At 39.0% G+C, this 24,947-nt stretch overlaps 1 protein-coding gene across 2 annotated transcripts in view; it reads left to right on the forward strand.

Moving 5' to 3' along the window:
- The window catches only part of LOC149200370 (peptide chain release factor APG3, chloroplastic-like), a 388,882-nt gene that overhangs the window by 31,359 nt on the left and 332,576 nt on the right, over positions 1-24,947 (forward strand). For both annotated transcript variants that reach the window (XM_089402693.1, XM_089402692.1), the window contains exon 2: positions 15,891-15,947. In XM_089402693.1, coding sequence (XP_089258819.1) covers positions 15,891-15,947 — 57 coding nt within the window. The remainder of the gene's footprint in view (positions 1-15,890; positions 15,948-24,947) is intronic.

Below are 24,947 nucleotides of genomic sequence, written 5' to 3' on the forward strand. Positions count from 1 at the left end.
TGAAACATGTGGTACATCATTGTGGTGACGCGTGTCTTTGTTTGAGAGATATGGATGATCAAGGAAGTGGTTGATAAAACAAACCCCCTTTTTCCTAAGCACCCCAATTAAAAAAGAAGTAGCTGCATTGGGTGCTGCATTTGCTTGATGATTGTGATCTTAGAGGACCTAATAGAACTAGATTTTTTGGAAGTTGTTGGCTTCCTTCTAAGAGCAGGCTATAATGATGGCAATCTTGCTATCAAAGGAGGGGGGATTTGGATAACATCAATGTAATAATTGTTCTTGAATCACAAATTACAATCAACTTCTTAATTTTTGATCCAATTGCTAAGAGAAGACCTTGTAGGAGTGCATAGGCTTTTGCTTGATTGTTCTTAGATTCTCCAAGTCCCCAAGCAAAGATTATTTCTAGTTTTCCTTCGGGATCTAGAATGATCACCCCCACAGCTGCCACCCCTAGAAGTGTAATCTCCTTATTAGTCTTGCTATCCCAATTTCATTCTTAGAAACTCTTTTGATACCTTGGTAGAAGGGTAGGATGTCCTTTTAGGCATTTATTATTATTCCCCCTATCTTTCCTATTCTTGGACTATTTATGGATGCTTCATGAATCTTTAACCTATAAGAGTTTTGCTGATTCTTTTTGAGATTGGATAGGCATATTTTCAAGAAGAAAATAGCTTTGTATCAAGAAGCAGTCTAGCCTCTCTGCTATGTGATGTGGGCTCTTCTATTTGTCTAGGTGAATTTCCCTTTCTTGGGTCTTGGATTGTATAAATCCTATGTTAGGATTAAATCAATAATTGTTTCTCTAATGGTGTCTTGGATGAAGACCTCTTCTCATTCTTCCTTTGGTGCAAGTAGCAAGTTTAGGGCTCCAACAATGATCTTGTAGTCTAATGTGGAGTGTTGAATGACTTGAGAGAAGTCTAGCAAGTTCTCTTCTCTTGTAATTTAAAGGGACAAAATTATCGAATAGTTGGATTGTTTTCCCTAAGGATTTTCTAGCATTATGGTGAATATCTAATGTTGAGTATGTTCATAATGGAGTAGGTCCAGGATGCAATGATCCCAAATAGTACAGATGCTCATGATATTGAGAATTTAATAGGGCAATGATTATGATTAATTTTCTTTACTTGATAACTGCTTGTGGTTTCTTTTTACTTATTAACTTTGTTCTTTATTATTATATGTGTGAAGCATCAAACAACTACCAAAAACAAAAAGCACAATGACACAGTATATAGGCTGCAAGCCAGGGCAAAACCTCTCCTCTTGAGAGGAAAACCCTTAAATCTCTTCTCTTCCTTATAGATTCTTCAATTGACGAATTCCAAGACCTTAAGACTGAGACCAATACCCTCCAAGACCAAGACCAACCTCTTTGAGTGATGTGCCAACTTCGATCTAGTCAAACCCAGTCAAATATCTTCCAGTAGCACCTTCTCGACCTTCTGTTGCAAGATTTTCAGCCTCTGACTGCAGATCTGAAATCTCAGCCCCCAACAACTGCTGCTGCCACACGCGGGAACTTTGATCTTCTTCTAGATCTCTCCTCTGACCTTCACTCGCCTTTCCTTAACTTTTGGAGCTTGAGAGAGACCCTTGGTGACCTTCGCTTGACCTCCTTGCCTCCTTTCCACCAAGATTGAACTTGTAGAAGGATGCCCTAGTTCAGCTATAGAAACCCTAGTCCTCTCTAGCACGTGTGAGAGAAAGATAACCCAAACACAAAACTTCTTCGTCCTTCTTCTCCTTTGCTGCCTCTTCCTTCTTCTTCCTTCGCTAGAATGAGAGATGAGTGAGTGTCTTCAAGGAGGATAAGTCCTCTTCTATATATAGGCTTCTTCAAGGGTGGACGTGGCTCTTCCTTTAGGCCGACTTGTCAGCTACCAGGTCGAATTGGTCTCGGAGGGTATTCTGACACTTTTAAAGACAAAAATATTTTCTTTACAAGTTACAATGTGCCTAGTGGGGTCTTCAACTTATGACAATGACTCAATTGACTTCTTGACCTAGGACAAACCCTAGAAGCACTCAATGGGTGCTTGACCTATAGAATAAAAGACCTCGAGCATGAAACCCATGCTCCAAAAACAATAATAATAATTTTCTTTTATTTCATATTTTACAAGAATAAAAAATACATTTCATGCATATGAAGACTGAACCTAGCTACACATTTTTCAACACCTGGAAGTTCCTTGAGCACTAACACTTGCCATGTGACCATGCTTCAAATCTCCTTTATGATTAGAGGGAGATAGGATTCTTCTAGTTTTGTTGCCTATAGTGGGATTATTGTTGATATTTTTGTGTGAATCAGGGTCCTCAAACTGTTTTTTGTTTGCTTCCAAGCTCTCTACATTTCTATGTGGTGTTTTTCATTTCTTGGAAACTAGGGTCTGGTATTACTTCCAAAGACAATCAGGAGAGTGGTTTAGGCTTCCAATGTCTTGTCTTTGTTTGCTTCTTTCTTTTGTTTTCATCCCCTTTTCTTTTGAGATTTTCCATCTCCATCGACTTTGTATTCTTGGAGAGATGAGTTTTATATCTTCTAATCATGGCATTGGTGGTCAATTGTTGTGTTGTGGTGACTTATGTGTCATTTTTTGTGGGAATATTGATTTTTTTCGAGGATAAGGGGAGAGACAAGATTGAGAGATGGGTTCATATGAGGAACAAACCCCTTCAGTTAATCAAGGAATAGGGAGGTAGGGGAGTTTGATAACACGAAGGGATTGATTTAGGGGAAGTTGAGATAATTCTAGGTCTAGTGATTGAGGTTGACTAGTTTTGAGAATAAGGAATATTTGGGGAGGAGTTTGAGGGTTTAGGGTCCAATAGGGCGATGGCTTCAACACAATTGGAAGATTGAGGAGCTGTTGAGGCCTTCTGTTGGTTAGGCCAATTCATTGAAGCTTCGTGGGGTAGGTTGAGTCATTGAAGCTTTTTGTGGGGTAAGTTGAATTGAAGCTTTCTACTGTGTTGGTTGGATATGAGACTAACTGTCCAATATTAATTGAATAACTTTTGGCCTTTTCCCAATTTACTTCTACACAAATCCTAGCACAAGGAAATACAATCCTTGTTTTTTGCCTTATTAATGTATTTGCTAGGGTGTTTCCAAGTGATTCCAATGATTGGTCATTCTAGCAATGCCTTGAGGGGAGGGTGAGGGAGATAGACCTAGATTGACATTGAGGTTGGGACCATTGTTGCAAAATCTAGCAGGCCATGGAGAGGGAAACCCTACAAAGTATAAACTAGACTGAGAAGCAACAATGGGGTAGTGGCCCATCACCACAGCCAAAGCCCCCTGCTCTTTATGGATTTTCACCGATGGGAGGAGTCTCGGTAGGAGAGAGTTCACTTATAATGGATATTCTAGGGTTAATGTGTGAAATGATCTCATTAGGAGGTCTTTAGGAAAGACACAATTTAGGTTCAAGGGTTCATAAGGAAGCTATTTTCTTTCTATGAAGAGACCTAGAAATAAGGGCACAAGGCCTAGGGTTTGATAAATTTGAAGAGTGTTGGAGCAACTCAATGTCAAGGCAAGGAGAAAAGGTTTCTTGTAATTTATGTTGGCTAAGCCAAGGCTCATGAAACTTTCAATGAAGTCCTTAAGTTGAGGGAAGAAAAATAAGGTTTCTCTCTTAGGGCAAACACCTAGGGCAAGAGAATTTATGGATGAAATTGGAGTGGATGCCCACTAAATTGATTGGTTTTGTGGAAAACCCTACCCTCTTGATATTTAGGTTCTCCAACCACCAAAATTCTTTCTCCCTAGAAATTCACATCAAGCCCTAGCCTTGAAAGGACCAAATTTAAGAGAGAGAAAAGATGGATATAAGATAATATTGATCACCAACCAATTAGACTAGTTCCTTGTTTCTTGGGACAACGAAGTCTAGGATGATTTAGGTTAGCTAAACTTGTTCCCAAGGAGGTCGAAATTTGATGCCCTAGCAAGTGAATTTCAAGCATTTACCCATTCAATGAAAAATGGATTTTTATGGGAGAGTTTTAATGAGTTCACCACTAGGACTATTCATCACATGTTATACATGAGTAATGTTTGCAATATTCATCGAGATAGTAATTCAATTAATCTTCAACAAATTATGGCACAATTTACCATGACCTAGAATCAATAATTCCATACATTAGACATAGAAAAATAGATATTCAACAATAAAGTGCACTTACAAGACAACATGCAAGAATTCCTTCCATTATCCAAAGAATAGCTCCAAGAAATATCCAAGATCAACTCCAAATGTCAAAATGCATCCAATAGATCCATGACATCCACAAGAGAACAAGTTCGATTCCTCTAGAGAGGCCAAATTCCTCAATGAGGCCGAAAATCCAAGAGTGATGATAATGAGATACCACAAATGAATGATCTCTAATATATACATGTGCTACTAATGTCTAATTATGCCTAGAATCCCCTCAAACATTAAAATAATGGGCAAGAACTAATCAAGGTCACAAGCCGACCTTGTAGGCAATGTGAAACATAATAAATCTCCTAACAAGAGGGCCACAATGTTGATGTCATGCTTCCCTAGGCCCTTCTAGGGCTTGTGTTGAGCTCCTCTGGTGCCATGACAAGTGTAGAGGGCTCCTAAAATCAAGGTCTAGGGGTTGGCCCCTAGATCTCTTTGAAAATCATCTTGTGGTCCCCAAATGTGGGTTTGGGGCACAAAATTGGGTCTCATGGGTCTCCAAGTGATGAATAAGCTTGATTTTGCTCCAACGTTGAGGGCACTAAAGATGGTGCTACCCCTCCCATGTCTCAAGGCATGAGACAAACCTCATCTAGGCTTTAGATCGACTGCCAAACCATGTGATCCGGCTGGGGGCATGTTGGTCCAAGTGCATCATCCCTTGAATAATAAAGAAAATGCAGGAACGTTGTGGGTGCTAAAGGTGCCCATGGCTATGAATGATTCTCTAAATCTATTCGCAATCCCATGGCTCTCAACGCATCACCTGTGGGCGCTGAAGGTGCCCATGGCTATGAATGATTCTCTAAAACTGTTCGCAGTCCCATGGCTCTCAATGCATCACTTGTGGGTGTCAATATGTTCCTCTGGAAGACCTAGACCCCAGTTAAGTTGCTGAGACCTATGGATGGAACCACCTGCCAATTACACACAATATCCAGTGGGGCAACTTACACCATCATGTACATTAATCATTATTATATCTAAGTGAACCAAGCTTGAATGAAATGGGCAAAATAACACTTCATATGAGGCTTCTCTTTCCAAATTGGGGCCTTAGTCACGTAATGGTGTTACCTCCTTAGGTAGGAGTGGTTAATAGACTATCCTATTAGGTGTTCCCAACTCCAAAGGGAAGTAACATGTCCTTGTTCCACCCTTCAGTCGATAGGTGCCATGTGAATAATAATGGAACAGAGGGAAAAGACTTCATGGCCAAGTGTTATGGTGAAAGGGATAGACTATGGTGGAATACCTCATTCTAGGTGTATAGATGTGAGGAGGGAGCAATTATGGATGCATGAGTTACCTCGATCTTTGTTTTTCCACCCTTCTATATTTCCCTTTACTTTTTCTTGATTTTTCCTTGTATTACTGTTCGTAGCTTGAGGAATGAGAGCTTGCTTTGTATGATGTATAACAGTTATCACTCCCTTTAGGATGGGGTAGTTCATCGTCCATTAGGGGTTGGGACATGCACAGGTTTCTTGTCTTTTATGAGATAGGGCAACATTGGCCCAAGAACTAGGTGATGACCATATGATAGAGGTAGAGCTCATGCTTGACTTTTTCACGCGTGCTAATTTGTATGTCCCGACCATCTTTTGCATTTTGATTTTTCTTTTGTTTTTCTTGTGGCCATTATATGCTTTTTCTGTTTCTTTTAGCTGCATCAACCTCCCAGGGTACAATTCTAGGACCTATCTAGGTATGAGGATGTGTGGGTGCCAAATCCCAACGAATCAATGGTCAGTTGAACCTGAAGAAGGGAGGTGGAATAGGGGCTCATAATGTAAGAGCCACAAGACAGAAAGTGGTAAGTATGGAATAGTTAGAGATGGGGCTACACTATCTCAATCATGGTTTCCCAAGCAGTGCCAATTCCTAAAGCCATGGGCCATCAGGGGAGGCCTCACTAGACTAGGATAGAAAATTAACCCCCCATTTAAGGTGAGGGAACAAGACTATGGCCAAGACCCTTCTTTCTTCCAAGTTACGCCATAATCCACATCAAAATGCCCAAATACAAACAATCATAAGCACCCGATTGCAAAATGAATCAAGTACCTTTTGGATGAAAAGCCCACCTTCAAACCTGTGCTCTTGGCAAATGGGTGAATAGACATATGACTGATGCAGGTGGTGAAGACATGAATGACACGTCACATCGACTACAAGGTGTCTGTCAAGGGTTGCTGGCTGGTAGAAATGAATAAGAGAAAAGTTTCTCTTAGGGGGTCAACGAATTTTGGTGGGTAACATCTGTCCCCAACTGGTGTTATTTTTTAGGGCTAGGTTGTTCTCTATTGAAGATAATTGCAATTTTATACTTTTCAACATTTTCATATAACATTCACCCCATAACATCATTTCATCATTAGCAATTATGTAGAGAGAACAATAACATCAAAAATGCAGCGGAATAATAGAAAAAAACATGCACAAAAGAGACTTTGGGATTTAGGTCAAAGACCAGGGCAAAACCCCACAAGGGGGTGTCGATTTGGGGTAGCATCGGATGTACTCTAGCCACGAAAATTGGTGGAGAGGCTAAAGTACACGAGATCTCCAATTCCCAGAAATGGTTTGGCTAGATTCTAAATAGTTTGGGAGATATTAAAATAATTAATATTTTTAATGGAGTCCCTAAGTCTAAACTTAGGGAAAATAAAATATTAATGTGAATTAATATAAAACTGTGTTAGAAGGGCCCAAAAGTCATGGATCAAGCCAAAATTAATCTTAGCCGTTGATTAGGGACTTAATCTCGGCAGTTGAATTGTCAATGAGAAAAGTATAAGAGGAGGCTTGAGGGTCACTTGGAGAACACACCGAGTTGATCAAGATTTTGATTTTCTGGGGTAGGGTTTGTTAAGGAAGTCGAAAGAGTGATCAAAGTTGTAGTTGAGGAGCAGTGAATACAGAAGCAAAGAGGCAGAGATAGTAACACGAGGATCAGCGCAGAAGCTAGGAGAGAGGGACGTAGAGCCAGCCAGAAGTTCACGCAAAGCCAGCCAGGGCTCACGCAAAGGTAGCCAGGAGTTGCGCAGTGCCTCAGAGAGCCAGCGTGGGTGACGTAGAGGCTCTAAGGGCTGATGCAATGTCTCCAGAGGCTGACGCAGGGTGAGCTAGGGTGACGCTGAGCCAGAAAGGGTTGACGCTGGGGTTTTCATGGGGCAGATTGGAGCTGGGAGCTGTCAGAGTGTTTATCCGGGGTTTCAGCCGGAACATCTTTCTCCGACTGAGAGGTACTACTACCGATATTATTCTCTGTTGGGTGAGCCAGTTTTTGCACCCAGATTGTGTTATGAAATTGCTTAATAATTAAAACCCTTAGATAGCTGCACCGGTTTTCCCGCATTGGGTTTTTCTGGGGACATTGGTCCAAAAACAACGGTGTCACTTGTGTGCTTGTTTTGTTTCCTTTAGTGGATAATCTGTAATGTGTTGAGCATGTACTTGTATTTATTTTCAGTGTTTACATGGTAAATAACTTGTTAATTAATAAGAACAAGTAGGCAGAAATAAATCAGAAAAGTAGATGAAGGGTTTCTAACAGTTCGACCTAGAAATTCCAACAGGGGGAAACCCAACCAAATTCTTCTTCTTAGATATTCATCAATTGTTCAGCTGAGATATGAATCACAATAAGAATGAGATACATTAATTACATCAGGTCTCCTAGGGCCAACCCTAGTCAGTTCACAACTTCATTTGTGAACTGAATGATCTGATCTCTTGAGAGCTACTGCCATGTCACTGTCTAGTGTCTTCATCATGTATTTTAAGAGCAAGTTTGCTGACATCAAGGTCAATGCCATGAAGTTTACTGTCAACATATACATCACTGTCATCATACATAGGTCATACATTAGGTATCACACTGCTAGCAAGAGAATAAGGTTACTGTTCTCATGTATCATACTATGAGAGCAAGGTCACTAGGTTTCTGCCATACCAGGGACATTGGTTAGTGTCATGTATCAAAGCCACTTCCATATATATAGATCATTGTCTCACGTTGTATTTACCATTGTCTCACTATATATAGTTCATTGTCCATACATCATATTGCGAGCCATAAGAGCTACAAGATACGAGCCATAACATAGATGTAGGTCATAACATAAAATATACAAATCATAACATAAAGGTATGCAAAACATAAAGGGTATGCGAACCATAAAATATGCGAGGACCGCAAGGCAAAATGGGTGGACCCCGACCTTTACCCGAATAATGGGCTGTGGAACTATGCGTTTGCAGCGGATGATACGCCGGAGAAGCAGGGTCTGGACTCTCTCCATCGTGGTTGAATCTGACTGTAGTAAACTGGGTCCCCAGATCTTGGAACCATAGAAGTCTGTGGGTTTGATAATGGCCTCCATGAGGTGGAGCTTGGACGAGATGTCCTAGAACTATCCCTGGAAGCACTGTTGCTTGATGAGGGCTTAGAAAATCAGAAATGCCTCCAGATTTTATCGACAGTTAAACATCATCAATTGAAAGAGATTCAGAATGTATTTATCAACGAGTTTAGGTGAGGTTTACCTTAAACTTGTCACTGTTTCCAAATCAGATTTAAGACAACAGTTGGTTCATAACGATTTTAACTAGCAAACATGATGAAATTAAGATCGATAAACATGTTGCATCACCGTTGAGCCATCATGTAACGACCAATTGAATGTAATGAATGGAACATCATGAGCACAAGATAAGGAAATATAAGATTTCTCCACCAATAATCAATCATGGAGTAGCACCTGCAATAAGATGAATACACATGATATGCTGGCAAAGCAATCTCCACCACTAGTACAAAGTATGACCAATATATCTGATACACTGAAGTGAGCAAAGAGCATAAAAAATGATACTAACAACTCATTCCGTAAGAATGCCACCATTCCCCTTGGTTGGCCAAGCTTCAGGTAAGCCATAAAGGTGGTACCAAAATAATATGTGTAATAACAAAATTGACCCAGATCGGCAACTGCTCCATGGGCGCTGTTGTTGCCCAAATTGTACACTTCAAATGCGACAACGACTCAAAGCAGGGGCTATCACTCTGATTCCTGTTCACTCCATTCTAGCTATCTCTTAGGCAACCTAAGGGGGGTAGTCCCTGAAGGTGAGGGGTGAAAGATGAGGGGAAGCTTGCTGGGAACCAACAAGTTCTAGGAGATACACTTAGCAATCTTATGAACTTGATTATAATTAGTTTGCAAGTTTGATTAATGACCAATGTAATCAGAGATCTTGATTAGATTATATTCTTAAGACACTTCAAGATTTAATAGTTAAGAAACTAGTGCCTTCAATAACAATGATCAAGACAAAATATACTTGCACAATGAATAGACTTATCAAGTTAGAAGACACAAGTGCTGCTTAAGGCAGTTAGCTTGACAATTAAAATTATGAGCAAGAAGATAAATTGCAACAACTTTTTATCACAAAGGATTTATAGATGAGCAATGCAATCAACACAAGAAAGCTGCAATTAATGAAATCAGGCTGATAGTTCCGATTACCAATGGATGCAATGCAAGGTGAGATGCAAAACTCTGCAATTAGAATGTAAGTACAGGCTTGCAGTACCTTCACTTTAGAGATATAGCAGTGCAACAATACAAGAATTGGTGATAAGAACAGGATAAATATAACCTTGCAAGGAAATTTGAGATCGCTCATAAATCAATGGTATGCAAAGGACAATGCTTTAATATCAAGAGAGCACAAAGAGCGTAAAGCATAAAAAATGACATTCAATGAACCATTAGGATTAGATTGCAATGAAATAAACAGTGGCTTGAATTTATGAGTGCCTATGAGAACATGTTAAATTATGGTATGTTATATGCTTAGAGCAGTTTACTTCTTTTCTTCTTATTAGCCACAGATTAGCAATCACATATACATTAAGTAAAGTGCAGATAGAACATTAAACGATCAACAACAAACAAGCCAAGATAAGAGACACAAGATGTGGTGGCTAGCCAGGGACAAACCTCAATGCGGGGAAACACTTTGATTAAATCTTCTTTTATCTTCAATAGTTCAGCAGAGAGAAATAGTACAAAATCAGAATTCTGTAATTTTATATCAGCAGCAGCAAACCCTAGATCAACAAAGTCAAACTTGGTCAAACGAGTTGAAATTGACCTCCAATATGCTTGGTCAATTTCCGGTCAACTAGCCCTTAAACAGCTTGAAGAAACAGCCCTTGAACAGCCCCAAAAACACAGTCAAACTGCTGTTGACTGAAGTCAACCTGCTGCCCAAAACTAGGGCAGTCAACGCTGGTCAAACCTGTGGACGGATTGCCTCGATTTTTGTGCCAAAATCTGCAGCCTGCCTAGGAGAGGCAGCCACACCAAAACCGCACCCTTGATGAGTCAATGCTTGGTCCTTTCAGCGTCCTCCTTCTTCCCACGTATGAGCTGCTCCTTGTATAATCCAAAGCTAAGGAGAGAGAGGGAAGAATGAGTGAGATGAGATGATGAGAAAATGAATCAACCTCTCTTGTATTTATATGATTCACTGGCCATGTGTGCCACACATGTAACTGCTGGCCGACCTTGACAATTTGTCAAGTAAATACAAATAATTCATATCTCCATAAATACTTGTCGGAATCGGATGATCTTTAGATCAATCCTACACCTCTTGACAAGAGGAATCTAGGAAAGATATTAGCTGCCATAAATGAGGTGACCCACATGGAGTTTGGCCCTAATTGCCAATTTTAACAGAGAAAGTGAAACAAATTATTGCAAGCACATTGATTGAGATTTGCCAACAGTGATATACAATGCAAGAACGCAAGTAATTGAGAATGAGATGTTATGCAGAGATGCAAGAGTAATGCAGTGATGAAGTTAGGCTATCCTCGAGGTAAGAAAAAGAGACTTATGCAAATCTTTCAATGCTCATGACTGCCCAACACCTCAATGACTACCACTGTCAATAAGATGTTGGAGCCTCCAATATATAACGGTCCACTTAGAAATGCAAAATATGCAAGAGCTACCACACAAAGCCAAGAACACTCATGTTGGGCTACAACTGTGTCAATGCAAGTTCAAATTATATCAGATTTCTAAATGGTGCAACCAGTAATGATATCAGTAACCCAAGAAGAAGATCTGTCACTAATAATGCAATGGAACAAAACCCAAATATTTTCAAGCATCCTTGAGGTAAGAGAGGAGACAAGTCAATTAATGATCAGTATCTAAGAGCAAGATACCTATATCAGATCTTAGAAACATTTATGCCTATTAGATCAGCCCACTGTAAATTAAGAAATTCAGTCCATGAAAAGATGCTACAGTCACAAAATCTGCTCTCAATTCAACATCATATGCAAGAGTGATAGCCAATATGTGCTCTAATGTTGATCACACTCAGAAAAATGCCATTGTTTGATAAGACTGTCACTGTAACTTTCGGATCAGACCATAAATGAGCAAGATCAGTCACCTAGATTGCAAGGAAATAAAGCCCAAACGGTTATTAAACACCTGCGATTATTATGTGATGGGTTTTAATGTTTTAAGGCCTTAATATTGTTATTTGTTTTTGTTGTGATTTGGGTCTGTGTGTAAACCTTCAGATCTGAATTTCTTATGACAGTCTGCAATAAAAGGCAGTGAGAGAGGAATCAAGGCCACAAGGCCTTGCAGCTTCAATCCAACAACTGATATGTCAAGTCAAAAGTCCAAATAGCAATGTTTAACCTTCAAACAAGCGATACGAAGCCCTTAAGAGGGACCCTGCAATGGATCAGATTCTGAATGTGATTTGTTCCAAAAGCCAAAACAAGCACCAAACCCTTGCAATGATGAATTATATCTGTAATGTACCAGGGTTAAATAAGATGCAACCGACAGAAACCCAAACAAGCCTATGGCCAAGGAAATTGGGCCCAACCAAACCTGCGGCTAGGCCTGGAATGGCCAATAGCCCTAACAGCTAGCCAAGTCAAGCTTTACAATCAGAATCTGGGTAACGAAATAGTCTACAAGCCACCTTTAATCAGATTTTGGTCCCTGAAATTTTGTCTTTATGCCTGCAACCAAAGTCAGATTTGGATAAAGTACATTAAGAAATTTAATTGTGAAAATTATTGCAAAACATCTGTATGTCAAATCCTCAAAGAAGTTCTGGTTTTGTAATGAAAGTAGCCTCTTAGGGTTTGCGGCTGCTCCTCTAAAGTGAATTGTTGAGGAAAAGGAGCCACACTCTTTGAGTTTTAAAACCCTTGAGAGAGTGATTCAAGGCTCAGACCTTTTGCGGCCTTCACAAAATGCCAGACAATGCTCAAAAATTGGTAATTTTAGGCCCAAAAACCCTAGCCGTCCAGGGTTTGTAATGGCTAGGTCTTTCAAAAAATTCGCTTTCCTTTCAAATTCATGGATCACACACCTGCAAAAATACTTAGTAAAAAAAAACTTATCTCTCCATTCCAAATCTGCAAAAAACCACGTTAGGACAATCCCACAAATATACACAAAAAAGAATTCAAATATATGCAATGGTCAGGAAAAATATTTACAAGGGTTAGAAAATAACAATTATTTACAAAGTAAAAATTATCTACAAATTATTTACAATATCCACAACATAATTTTAGCTCTAATTTAGCAAATAAATCGTTTTAGCCCAAGTAGAAATTTGAAAGTAATTGATGGAAATAAATTTTTAATGGCAAGCAAAAGCCAAAATCCCTGCAAATCAAATCATTAGATAAACCATGAAATTTAATCAGATGGGCTCTTGAGTTTTCTTGACTTGAGAGTGGGTTGGTCTAGCCGAAGACTTCCCCTCACACCCAAGATCTGAATACTTGAAGTCTCTACACACTTAAAATCAAATTATTAGATCAATAGAGGCATAGATAACAAAATAACTTTCAAAATTTAGAGATACCTGCTAGATAAATCAAATTAAAATGTTTCTCTAAAAACCCATCAACTAATACAAGATCCCTGTGTAAATAGTTGATCCAACAAATGGCTAAAGAAATAATAATTTATAAAATTTATTTAGTAGAATATTAAGCACATGATCCAGAAAACATTACCACAAGAAAATTGAAGAGGAACACCATCAAGAGTAAACCCCAAAGACTTTTTGCTTTATTGATAAAAAAAATATTACAACCAACAGAGCTTGACTCAGAGCTTCTTTACAATTTTTTCAGTCACAAATGAGGAGCAAATAGCTTCCTTATATAGAAAATAGAGAGATCTAGATCCCCCTCCAAGTGGAAAATGGCTAGGTCCAAGAAGTTGCACATTTTTGACTTGATCCTGGATAATAACAACTACTTGGTGCTTGATCCATGCCAAAAATAAATCTCGTCCCTTGATTTTGATGAAAAAATTCGAATTCCAAAATAATTCCCTTTTTCCTTGCTCCAAAAAATATTATTTTGACATTTTTTCCTCAAAAATCATTTTTGACTTAATTATCTTGGTCCATAAGCTCATTTTTTGTTAAAAGAGTGATCTTTTCCTTGATAAAGGGCCTTGGAAATTGGACTTCTTTTGGACTCACGAATTTTCTTGAAAAAATAATTCTTTTCTAGCGCCAAAGAATTTCTTGTGATTTTTTCTGCCTTGGAATTGGGTTTGTCAATTTAATTCTTCCTTGGAAATGACCACCTTTTCCAAAATTCGTTTTTCCACTCGGAGATAATTTTATTTCTCTCAATTTTAATTTTTTGACCATTTCTTGGTTAATATTTTTGTCATTTTTTGCTAGAAAACCAAAATTAATTTTCTGGCTTAGGATTTTAATTTAATTTAGCTAGAAAAATTAATTAATTGATAGTAGAGAGGATTAATAATTTTTTCCACCCTCAAATATTTTAGCCATGGTGTCTAAATATGAGGGACTATGCACAAAAATATTTTTACATCAAGATATTACATTTAATTCAACCCTTGAAAGGGGGAAACATCTTTAGACATAGACTCTTAATAATTTACCCAATTCTGTGACACAATATGATCTAGTATAGACCAAGTGTGTTTGTAATAAAATAATTTAGCCAAATGTGCTTAAATTATTCCCAAACACACTTTTACAAAAGACTCGATATAACACTAGGACTCACCTAAGACGTTGTCAATGAATTCCACCCTAGCTTTGGGGTTTAAACTGGAAGAAAAACTCTACCAATTATCCGTGTTTAGAAATGCACATAATTTGGTGAGGTTAAAAAACTTCCTAGGATGAAATTCTTTGCCAAAATCAGAGGCTTACCTAGGTGTTGTTACATAATTAAACGGTCATACCAACATCATTTACAATAATTTGGATTTACAACTCTAATTCGCTTTAATACACTGACGAATGATGATGATGAATCCTGAATGTCTGACTGCTTGAATATGATGGAATTCCCTTGCAAAAATGTGTACTGCTATAGGGTAGTTGACAATGCATGGAGTGGTCAACAAGTGCCATTCTTCCAGGTGTAATGAAATGGTCCACAGACACCTGAAACAAGATATGGTGTAATAGGCAGCAAACACTTGTCTCTCTTTGCTTTTGTGACGTTGTCTACTTTTTTGAAAGTGTTCCTTGCTTTTCTGTGTTTCAATGAGGAGGGTGGAGAGCTGGCTATATGACTTTCCCTTTCCCACAGCAGTGTTCACTTATGCCAATCTGCACAACCAGTAGTGTTCATTCTAACGGTCTGTGTTCTTTTTCCATAGAAAGCAGCCCTGGTGATTATTTGATATTTAATGAAAAAGATCTAGGGATGCTGAATGCTGTCCCTCTTTCCTCCTTTCCATGATGCTGGTTCAGGATAAGGTTGGAAGTGTACAGTACAATCTATCTCGTCTAATTTTTTCTATTCTCCTGATTTTTTGTTAATCTTTGTCCTCTCAATGTGTAACTTTCAACGCTGGTTGCTTACTAATTGCTATTTTTTTTCCCTTCATTCCTCAGCCAGATATTATATTTTCCTTCTCCTTTACCATTCACCATACCATGGTCCATGATAGCCAGCATTTTTCCTAAATGATTACCATGATCTTAAGGCTGGGTTCCATTTTCTTGTGGTTGCTTTGGGATTATTTTGTGGAGCATTTAGGAGGTGTTATAATTTTCAATCACATTCTTGAATGCCAGATTCTTCCTGTGAACTTAACTACTTTGGGATGTTTGGATTGGATTAATGATGCTCATTGCTTATATCTACCTGACAATACATCTTGGCAGAACCTGCTTGATTTCCCATTGGACTGGTTTTTCTTAAAGGTACGTGTCATAAAAATCTTTCAGAGTAAGGGAAGCTCTCTAGAGGGGTTCCACATGGATTCTCCAAGTATTCGAGAAAGGATTTCATTTCTTTGCAAGTTAAGGGTTTGATTACTTATGGACTTGAATTTATTCTATAATACATATCTCCATTTTTTATGGCTAAAAGTTTCACTGTGAACAAGAAATAAAACTGTCAAAATATCCATCCACTTCTCAGTTTATATTCTATTCCAAGAAAGAAGATATTTATTTCCCCAAGATTGGGGACGTTATCTTTTGTTTTTTTGTGTCTTTTCTGTTATGCTGTTATGGATAATAGTTTTTTGATATCAGATAGTAATGGTTTAAGGCTTGCTGCAGGAGCCATATTTAATAGCAAAATTGGACTCTGCAGAGAGAACATGGAAAGAATTATCGGTATGTTTCGTGGGAATTTTTGCTCTTGTTTTTTGGAGGGATTGGAAACTATTGTTTTTCTTCTCTTTGGTTATTTTTTGATTAGTCACGTATTCTAGAGAATCTAAATGCTATTATCAACATGCATGGGTAGTGATTAAGTTCTTTTCTTCGTGTGATGAAATTATACATTTTTCTTGCATGGTAACCCTTATATGATATGTTTAAAATTACTTGATGTTTTGGAGACATACAAGACATTATTTGAACATGGAAAGAATTATCGTTATGTTTCTTGGGAAGATTTACTCTTGGTTTCTGGAGGGTTTGGCAGCTATAGTTTTTCTTCTCTTTGAAATATTCTTGATTAGTCATATATTCTAGAGAATCTAAATGCAATTTTCAACATGCATGGATAGTGATTAAGTGCTTTCCTTTGTGCAATGGAATTATACATTTTTCTTGCATGGTAAGTTGGCCACCCTTATATGGTATGTTTAAAATTACTTGTATGTTTTGGAGACATACACGACATTGTTTTTTCTTCTAAACACGTCCTTACATTGCTAATGTATTTTCATATGGTTACACTTATATGAGAACCTCTAATTTCCTGAAGTTTCCAACAATCACTTTATTTCCAACGTTTTAAGTTGTATGTGGAGACTGATTGTATCTATATTTTTAATTAAAGGAGACAATGATGATAATCCTGTAGAGAATGATGTTAATCCTACTTAGTGCAAGTGACCCTGCCATCCTTATGGTGAGAAATACTGTAAAGTGCATAATTACATCATGTAAGCCTAATAAAGTTTGAAATGACCAATCTATGGGACAATGTTGGGCTATTTAGAGACCCTTGGATTATGTGTCAGCTATGGCTTATACATCTTTTCTACATCCCTTTTCGTTAAAACAAAATAAACAGAATAAAATTAATATATCCATTTTAATTAATTGTGCATAAAGGAAACCATGGGAACAAAACTGAACCACTAGTGAGGCTTTGAGTGCGACTCTTAAAAGGATTATATGGGGCATTGTCATGGAGCTTGGAAAATTGGTAGTCATATGAGGAGAACATGTAAGTTGCATAATATCTAATGACTGCATGTTGCATAATCCACCAGAGGATGAAACGGATCTTATAAGGCTAATTGAGAGCATCAATTAATATGTAAATACAGTGTGCACACAGATGGACCACCATGGACAAGCTTTCCAAATAAGAGTTTGTTCTTCTTTTCCCTATCATCTACAGGAAGTATCATTGACTATTCCAGTGAGTGAAATCATCTCCAAGAGGGCCTTTCAACATGACAGTTGTCATGACCATTCCTTCAGAAGCCATGATATGATATTCAAAACATTTTATTAAGAAGTTGCCTAAGTTGTGAGAGATCATTATTTATTAAAAATATTTATATTTACAGAAAAGTATTTACATTGGCAACAAGATAAAAGAAAAGCAGAAGGGTATATGCAATGGAGTTTATATTCTCTTCCTTAAGACAACTAAACAAGCTATGAAATCAAAATAAGCACCAGAATTTCACTGTTTGATGTCCTTAATCAACCAGCCTAGATCCATCTTAACCCCGGGTCTATCAAGCGCCGAGAGGTATCAAATCTCGAGGTTCAAACCTCTTTTTTGAGTGAAAAACTTGAGGAAAGGTTTGCACCTCGAGAGATTTGATCCCTCTCGATGCTTAATAGATCCGGGGTTAAGATGGATCTAGGCTGGTTATATAATATCTATATTTAATTTTATATTTATGTGTCTCTTTCTTATTACCTCTCTCTATCTTAAACCTGAAACATACACATTTTATCTCCATATTTGTCCATCTCTTTCTCCCTCCCTCTTCCTCTCCCTCTCTATCTTCCCCTTCTCTCTCTCTTTCTTCCCCTTCTTTGCCTCTCTCCTTCTTTCTCTCTTCCCTCCCGCTCTCCTTTCTCCCTCCCTCTCTTTCCATCTCTCCCTTGTCACTCCCTCTCTCTCTCCATCTTTCTCCCTCTATGCCTTTCTTCTTCCCTCCCCCTCCAACTCCATCTCTCTCTTGAGTCCTCTCTCTCTTTCTTTCTCTCGCACCTCCCTTTGTCTCTCCCCGCTATCACTCGCACTTTCTCTCTCTCTCTCTCTCTCCCCTCCAACACTGTCACCATCTCTGCCCCTCTCTCATTCTCTCTCCCCCCTCCATCTTTCTGTTTCCCTCCCTCTCACATCTCCTCTTCTCTCTCTTCCCTCCTCTCCTCTTCTCTCTCTTCCCTCCTCTCTTCTCTCTCCATCTCTCCCTTGTCACTCCCTCTCTCTCTCCACCTCTATCTCTGTATGTCTTTTTTATTTCCTCGCTCTCTCCCCCTCCATCTCTCTCTCTCTCCTTCTCTCTCCCTCCCCAGTGTTTTCACTATCTCTCTCCCTCTCTCTTAAAATTAATCCCATTGTATTGTTTTTAAGAAAGTATCTAAATTAAAAATACTCAATTGGTTGTAATATATTAAACCTATATTTTGGATCAATCTTGTAAAAAAAATACAATAATGAAAACCTTATAAATTAAATTAAAATACAATATTTTATAAAATATTTTGACTGTGAAATAAATGAGTTACGGTTTTCCGGCATGTGATATTGATAAGCCATGGTATTGGCCCATTGTATTGTAACAAAGTCTATTTACAAGTTAATAATATCCATGGTAAAGTGTGGGTGAATATCCATGGTTAAGAATCTTGTCATATTGTTATAAAATATTTTGATTGTGAAATAAGTTATGATTTTTGGGCATTTGGTATTGATAAGTCATGGTATTGTAACAAAGCCTATTCACAAGTTCATAATATCAATGACAAAGTGTGGATGAATATCCATGGTTAAGAATCTTGTCATATTGTTATAAAATATTTTGATTGTGAAATAAGTTATGTTTTTTGGGCATGTGGTATTGATAAACCATGTATTGACCCATGGTATTGTAACAAAGTCTATTTACAAGTTAATAATATCCATGGTAAGGTAGGGGTGAATATCCATGGTTAAGAATCTTGTCATATTGTTATAAAATATTTTGATTGTGAAATAATTTATGTTTTTTGGGCATGTGGTATTGGTAAGTCATGGTATTGGCCCATGATATTGTAACAAAGCCTATTTACAAGTTAATAATATCCACGGTAAAGTGGGGGTGAATATCCATGGTTAATAATTTTGTCATATTGCTATAAAATATTTTGGTTGTGAAATAAGTTATAGTTTTTGGGCATGTGGTAATGATAAGCCATGGTCTTGGCCTATGATATTGTAACAAAATCTATTCACAAATTAATAACAAATTCAAAATATAGATTATTTTTATTACTTTAACTTTTTATTATTAATTGAGCCAACATTTAAATGTCAATATTGGGTTTATATTGTTTTTTATTTATTACTTTTAACTTTTTATTATTTTTTAATTGAGTCGTCATTTAAAATTGTTTACATACATTACACCTACACATCTACTCTATACTGGGCTGTAGAGCGCCTCTCGGCGCTATAAAGGCCCTTTTTTCCAACAATACCTTGTGTTTCCACAACTGACAAAAAGATGTCAAATAACTGACCTTATTCTCAAACAGATATTTGCAGTGGAGTTTCTGAAGAACAAATAACACTAAAATTCTCAAACAATGGCACATACCAGCCAGAGAATCCCAAATCACATATTTGGAATCCCTTAGCAAGACTACCCTCCAATGAAGATGCCCTTGAAGAATACTTGGCAACAACAATGTGTTAGTTTTTTGGATATTGTGGTAGCATTGGATAGGTGTTCTAGTCTCTAAGGTGTCAGAGAGGCTAAGGAACAAGAGATCTCCAAAACACAGAAAAGGTTTTAGGAGAAAACACGTAGATACCACTCAATTAATTTAATTAATAAATAATTAAAAAGTTCCTAAGTCTAACTTAGGAAAATTGATTAATTGATGGGTATTAATTGATGAAATCGGCTTTTGCTCTAGAGGCTTTCAAAAAAGTTTATCGATGGAATCAAATTGACCTTAGCCTTAGCCATCGATCACGATTAGATCTTGGTCATTGATGCTCCAACGAGAGATTATAAGAGCACGTGGATGGGATGGAGATAGATACAGTTGCGAGAGCAAGGAGCAAGGCAATGTGAATTACCCAGTGCACAATATTCAATGAGGGAAGAATTCAAGCCAGAGAGTTGCAGGGGTTGCCGCAGGGAGAATTTCCAGCAAAAGTCTCTAGTGGTTTTCCAGTTTCCAACATTAGAGAAGGAAGGCCAAATTATCTAGCAGGGAGGCCGATTTCTGCAGTACGAGTTGCCTAGTTAGCCAGTGTGAGTTGCCGGGAGAGGGATCGATTCAGTTGCTGGTGCTTGGATTTGGTCCCGGGAGGCCTAGCGAATTGTTTCCAGACGTAGAGATGGACAAGATGACTTGGCAGGAGGTGTTTCCAGGGTTGTGCAAAAGTCCCAGTGGCTGCAGTGTGCATTTCTGCCCAATGGTGCGAGTGCCAGGGAGAGAGAAAGTGGCCAAGGAGAGGCCAGTTTCATCTGCTGAGAGGGAGAAAGGCTCTCCCAGTGTTTTCCAGTGAGATAAATTGTTGGAGCTGAGCCAGAAAGGGCTAGCAATTGTAATTCTCCAATTTGCTGCATAATAATAAAATAAATCCTCATCTGTTGCACCGGTTTTCTCTTCAGGGTTTTTCTGGGGACTTTTCAGTCCAAAATAATTGTGTTAATTTTTAGTGTGTGCATCTATTTCTCAGTTCCTGATTTTACTTCCGCAACGTATTTATTGTGAAGAATTGCAGTGTGATTTATTTGTTATTTGCCGTAAACAAATAAACTGCAAAATAAGTTAGAAGAATAAACTCTAGTTTCTACAATTTAAGGAAATTTCACATGGTATTAGAGCATTATTGATTAGATCAGAGGCTCCAAGACGAAAGATCGACAAATTGTGCAGTTTCAGAGGGAGATCTGAAGCACAAAATTAAAATCTGTGCAGGCCAAGCCAAGGGTGCGAATTGCAGAGGTAGAGGGTTCGATTTCCAGATCCAGTTCAGAAAAAGTTCGAATAGCCTTAGAAGCAGAGTTTGCAGGCATTGTGGTTGCTAGGAAGCAGTTCTAGTGAGTAGATTAGTGGATTTGCTGAGTAGATCTTGGTGCAGAGGATTTGCAACAAAGGCTGCAATTGTAGATCTGCGCAGGGAAGGAAGATAAAAGCACATAGAGGAGATTTCCAATCTATTTCTTAGAGGGTTTCCAGTTTCCAAGAGGAAATACGTCATTCCCAGTAGTAGAAGGTCGTAGCAGTTTTGCCAGTGAGCTGATGCGTGCTTCAAGAGTAGTAGTTCGTGTGCCAAATTCCAGAGGACTTTTGGGAGGTAGAGCGAGTTGCCTAGTAGTGGAGTAACAGGTAATGCGAGTGCCGAAGAAGGATTTCCAAAGGCAAGAGAGCAGATTTGCGCATTCCTAAGGGAGTGCGAGTAGCAGAAGAAGGCCAAGCAGGGAAGAGAAAGAGATTTCCAAATCCAGTCTCCAGTTTGTTTGTGTTTCATAGGGATGGCCACAACAAGACTTAGGGATCAAGACAGACTTGACGGAGCCTTTAACTTTGGTGTATGGAAGACCATAATGCAATTCCTATTGGATGAGCATAGTCTGAAGGAGTTCATGACGAATGTCATGTTAAGGAGATGGCCAATTCCAAGAGAATGGCCTTGGATGGTGTTTGGGATCATGTCGTCCTACATATTGCAAAAAAGAAAAGGACAAAGGACATGTGGGATGCCGTCATAAAGCTGTATGAGGATTTGTCTGAGAATCGTAAAATCATTCTTAAGGAGAAGCTGAGGACCACTAGGATGCAAAAGGGTGAAGGTGTTACTTCCTATCTCACCGGACTGTAGAATGTCCAAGATGAACTGGGAGCCGTTGCAGAGAAACCGTCTAATGATGAGTTGGTGCGTACAACTCTAAATGGGTTTTCCAAGGAGTGGCGTACATTCGTCCAAGTTATTTCTGGGCGAGACACACTACCAGGATGGGATCACCTATGGAGTGACTTCACTTAGGAGGAGTTAAGTCTTAGCCTCGCAAAAGGCACTACTAACGACAACAACAAAGGACCGAAAATGGAGAAGGAGGAAGAGGAGAATGTAGCCCTTGCAGGTAAAGGGAAGGTGAAGAAGGGTCCCAGTCAGGGACAAAACTCAAAAGGAGGCGAGAAGAAGAAAAAGGACTTATCGAAGGTCAAATGTCTTGGATGTGGTGAATTTGGTCACTCATCACCCAGTGTCCGTAAAGAAAGAAGGACAAGAAGGGGTAGGAGTAGATGATAGCTTCAATAGAGATAAACGAGTTGACCTCTAGATTGGAGGAATTCGCACTGATAGCAGTGACACCTCCAGATGGAGGAGGAGCATGATGCTCCAGATTATCAGGATCAGGTAGGGTCCATGAATGAGCAACAATGATTGCAAGATACTCTTCACATGGATTATTACCTTTGCCATGGAAGCCCACAATGTTTAGTAGCAGAAGGATCAGTGTTAGTAGGTGCAGTCAGTTACTTGGACAACAATTGTAGAACTTGGCACACTTAGATGTTTGAGAGACAGTAGCAGAGCCAAATGGGCGTAGTCAGTTATTGATGAGACAATGTAGAGCCAAGTGCAGTCAGGGGTTCGAGAGATAGTTGCAGAACTAGTTGCAGGGGCATAGTAGATTTGCAGAGAGTTTCCAGTTGCAGTTGCAGGAAATCCCTATGATTGGAGGAAGTAGTGCGAATTGTCCAGTTGCAGGTTGCAGGAGCAGTTCCAGCCAGAGCGAGACTTCTAGTGGGAGTTCCCATCTAGGAGAGATTTCACAGTCCTGTTTCAGAGGGAGGCCAGGAGAGATTAAGCTCACTATTGCAGTAGTTGCAACAACAATGCAGGAATAGTGGAAGAGTAGTAGCAACAACAATGTGAGATAGATTAGAGTATGCACAGTAGTTGATGGACATTGTTTACCAGTTCGACTTCTTCACAGTGATAAGGAGTCAGATCTGTATGAGATGTGAAGAAAGGAGGTGTAATAGAAGTCAGACATCAACAACAACGTGGTCAGTCCAGCTACAAGATGTAGAGGAGAGAGATGTTGGGGACATAACACCTTCCTTGCTAAGAGGGAGTGCTAGTTTTGTGGATATTGTGGTAGCATTAGACAAGTGTTCTAGTCTTTAAGGTGTCAGAGAGGGTAAGGAACATGAGATCTCCAAAACCCAGAGAAGGTTTTAGGAGAAAACAGCTAGACACGACTCAATTAAGCTAATTAATCAATAATTAAAATCTTTCTAAGTCTAACTTAGGAAAATTAATTAATTAATGGGTATTAACTGAGGAAATCGACTTTTGCTCTATAAACTTCCAGAAGAGTGTATTGATGGAGTCAAATTGATCTTAGTCATCGATCACGATTAGATCTTGGCTGTTGATGCTCTAGCGAAAGATTATAAGAGCAAGTCAACGGGATAGAGATAGACATAGTTACAAGAGCAAGGGAGCAAGGCAGTGCAAATTACCTAGTGCACCTTATTTATCGAGGGAAGAATTCGAGCTAGAGAGTAGTAGCAGGGAGAATTTCCAGTGAAATTCTCTAGTGGTTTTCCAGTTTCTAGCATTAGGGAAGGAAGGCCAAATTATCTAGCAGGGAGGCTGATTTTTGTAGTACGAGTTGCCCAGTTAGCCAGTGTGAGTTGTCGGGAGAGGGACCGATTTAGTAGCTAGTGCCCGGATCTATTCCCGGGAGGCCTAGCGAATTGTTTCCAGAGGTTGAGGCAAGCAGGACGACTTGGTAGGACGTGTTTCTAGGGTTGTGCAAAAGTCCTAGTGGCCATAGTGCGCATTTCTGCCCAGTGGTGCGAGTGCTAGGGAGAGAGCAAGTGGCCAAGGAGAGGTCAGTTTGATCCGCTGAGAGGGAGAAGGGCTCTCCTAGTATTTTTCACTGAGATAAATGTTGAGATTTCTAAGTCTAACCGTTAGAAATTTTATGTGTGTTCTTCTGGTTTATTTCTCCTACTTATTAATTACAAACAAGTTATTTAAACATATAAACATCGAAATAAACACAATACAGTCTCAACCATCTATAGATCAACAACTGAAAGAAATAACAAACACACAAGTGACACCATTATTTTTGGACAACTCGTCCCCGGAAAAACCCAACTTGGGAAAACCGGTGCAACAATTATGAGGGTTATTTATTATGCAGTATATCCTTGAGTACAACTGGGTGCCAAACTAGCTCACCCGACAGAGAAAAATAACCGACAGTAATACCTCTCTATTTGGAAGCAGGTATTCAGAAAACCTGCCCCACGAAACCCTCTCCAACAACACTGAAGCACTGCGTCAACCCTCCTGGCCTTTGCGTCAGCCTCAGAACCCTCTGCGTTAGCCCTCTGAGGCACTACACAGCCTTTGGGACCCTCTACGTCACTCTTGCTGCCCTCTGCGTGGATGACGCAGGTCCTCTGACCTCTACATTGTCTCTGCTGGGCTCTGCGTGGCCTGCTCTGGCTTCTGCGTCTGCCACTTTGCCTCTGTGCTGGTCTTTCAGCACTATCTCTACCTCTCTGTCACTCACTGCCCCTCGCTGCAAACTGATCACTGATTCGATTTTTCTTAGCAAACCCCGCTCTAAAAAATTGAATGATTGATAACTCTGGTGTATTCTCCAACTGGTCCTCAAGCCTCATCTTATACTTTTCTTGTTGGTCCTTCAATGGCCGAGATTAAATCTCTAATCAACGTCTAAGATTAGATTTGGCTTGATCTATGTCTTTTAGAACCTTCTAACCCAATTTTATATTAATACCCATTAATATTTTATTTTTCCTAAGTTTAGACTTAGGAATTCCATTAAAAATATTAATTATTTTAATATCTCCTAAACCGGTTAGAATCTGCCCAAACCATTTCTGGGTCTTGGAGATCTCATGTGCTTTAGCCTCTCC

This window comes from Pinus tabuliformis, chromosome 2_1, assembly GCF_031772625.1.
Source record: "Pinus tabuliformis cultivar Carrire ecotype Pingquan chromosome 2_1, CPIR1, whole genome shotgun sequence".
Classification (NCBI taxonomy): Eukaryota; Viridiplantae; Streptophyta; class Pinopsida; order Pinales; family Pinaceae; genus Pinus; species Pinus tabuliformis.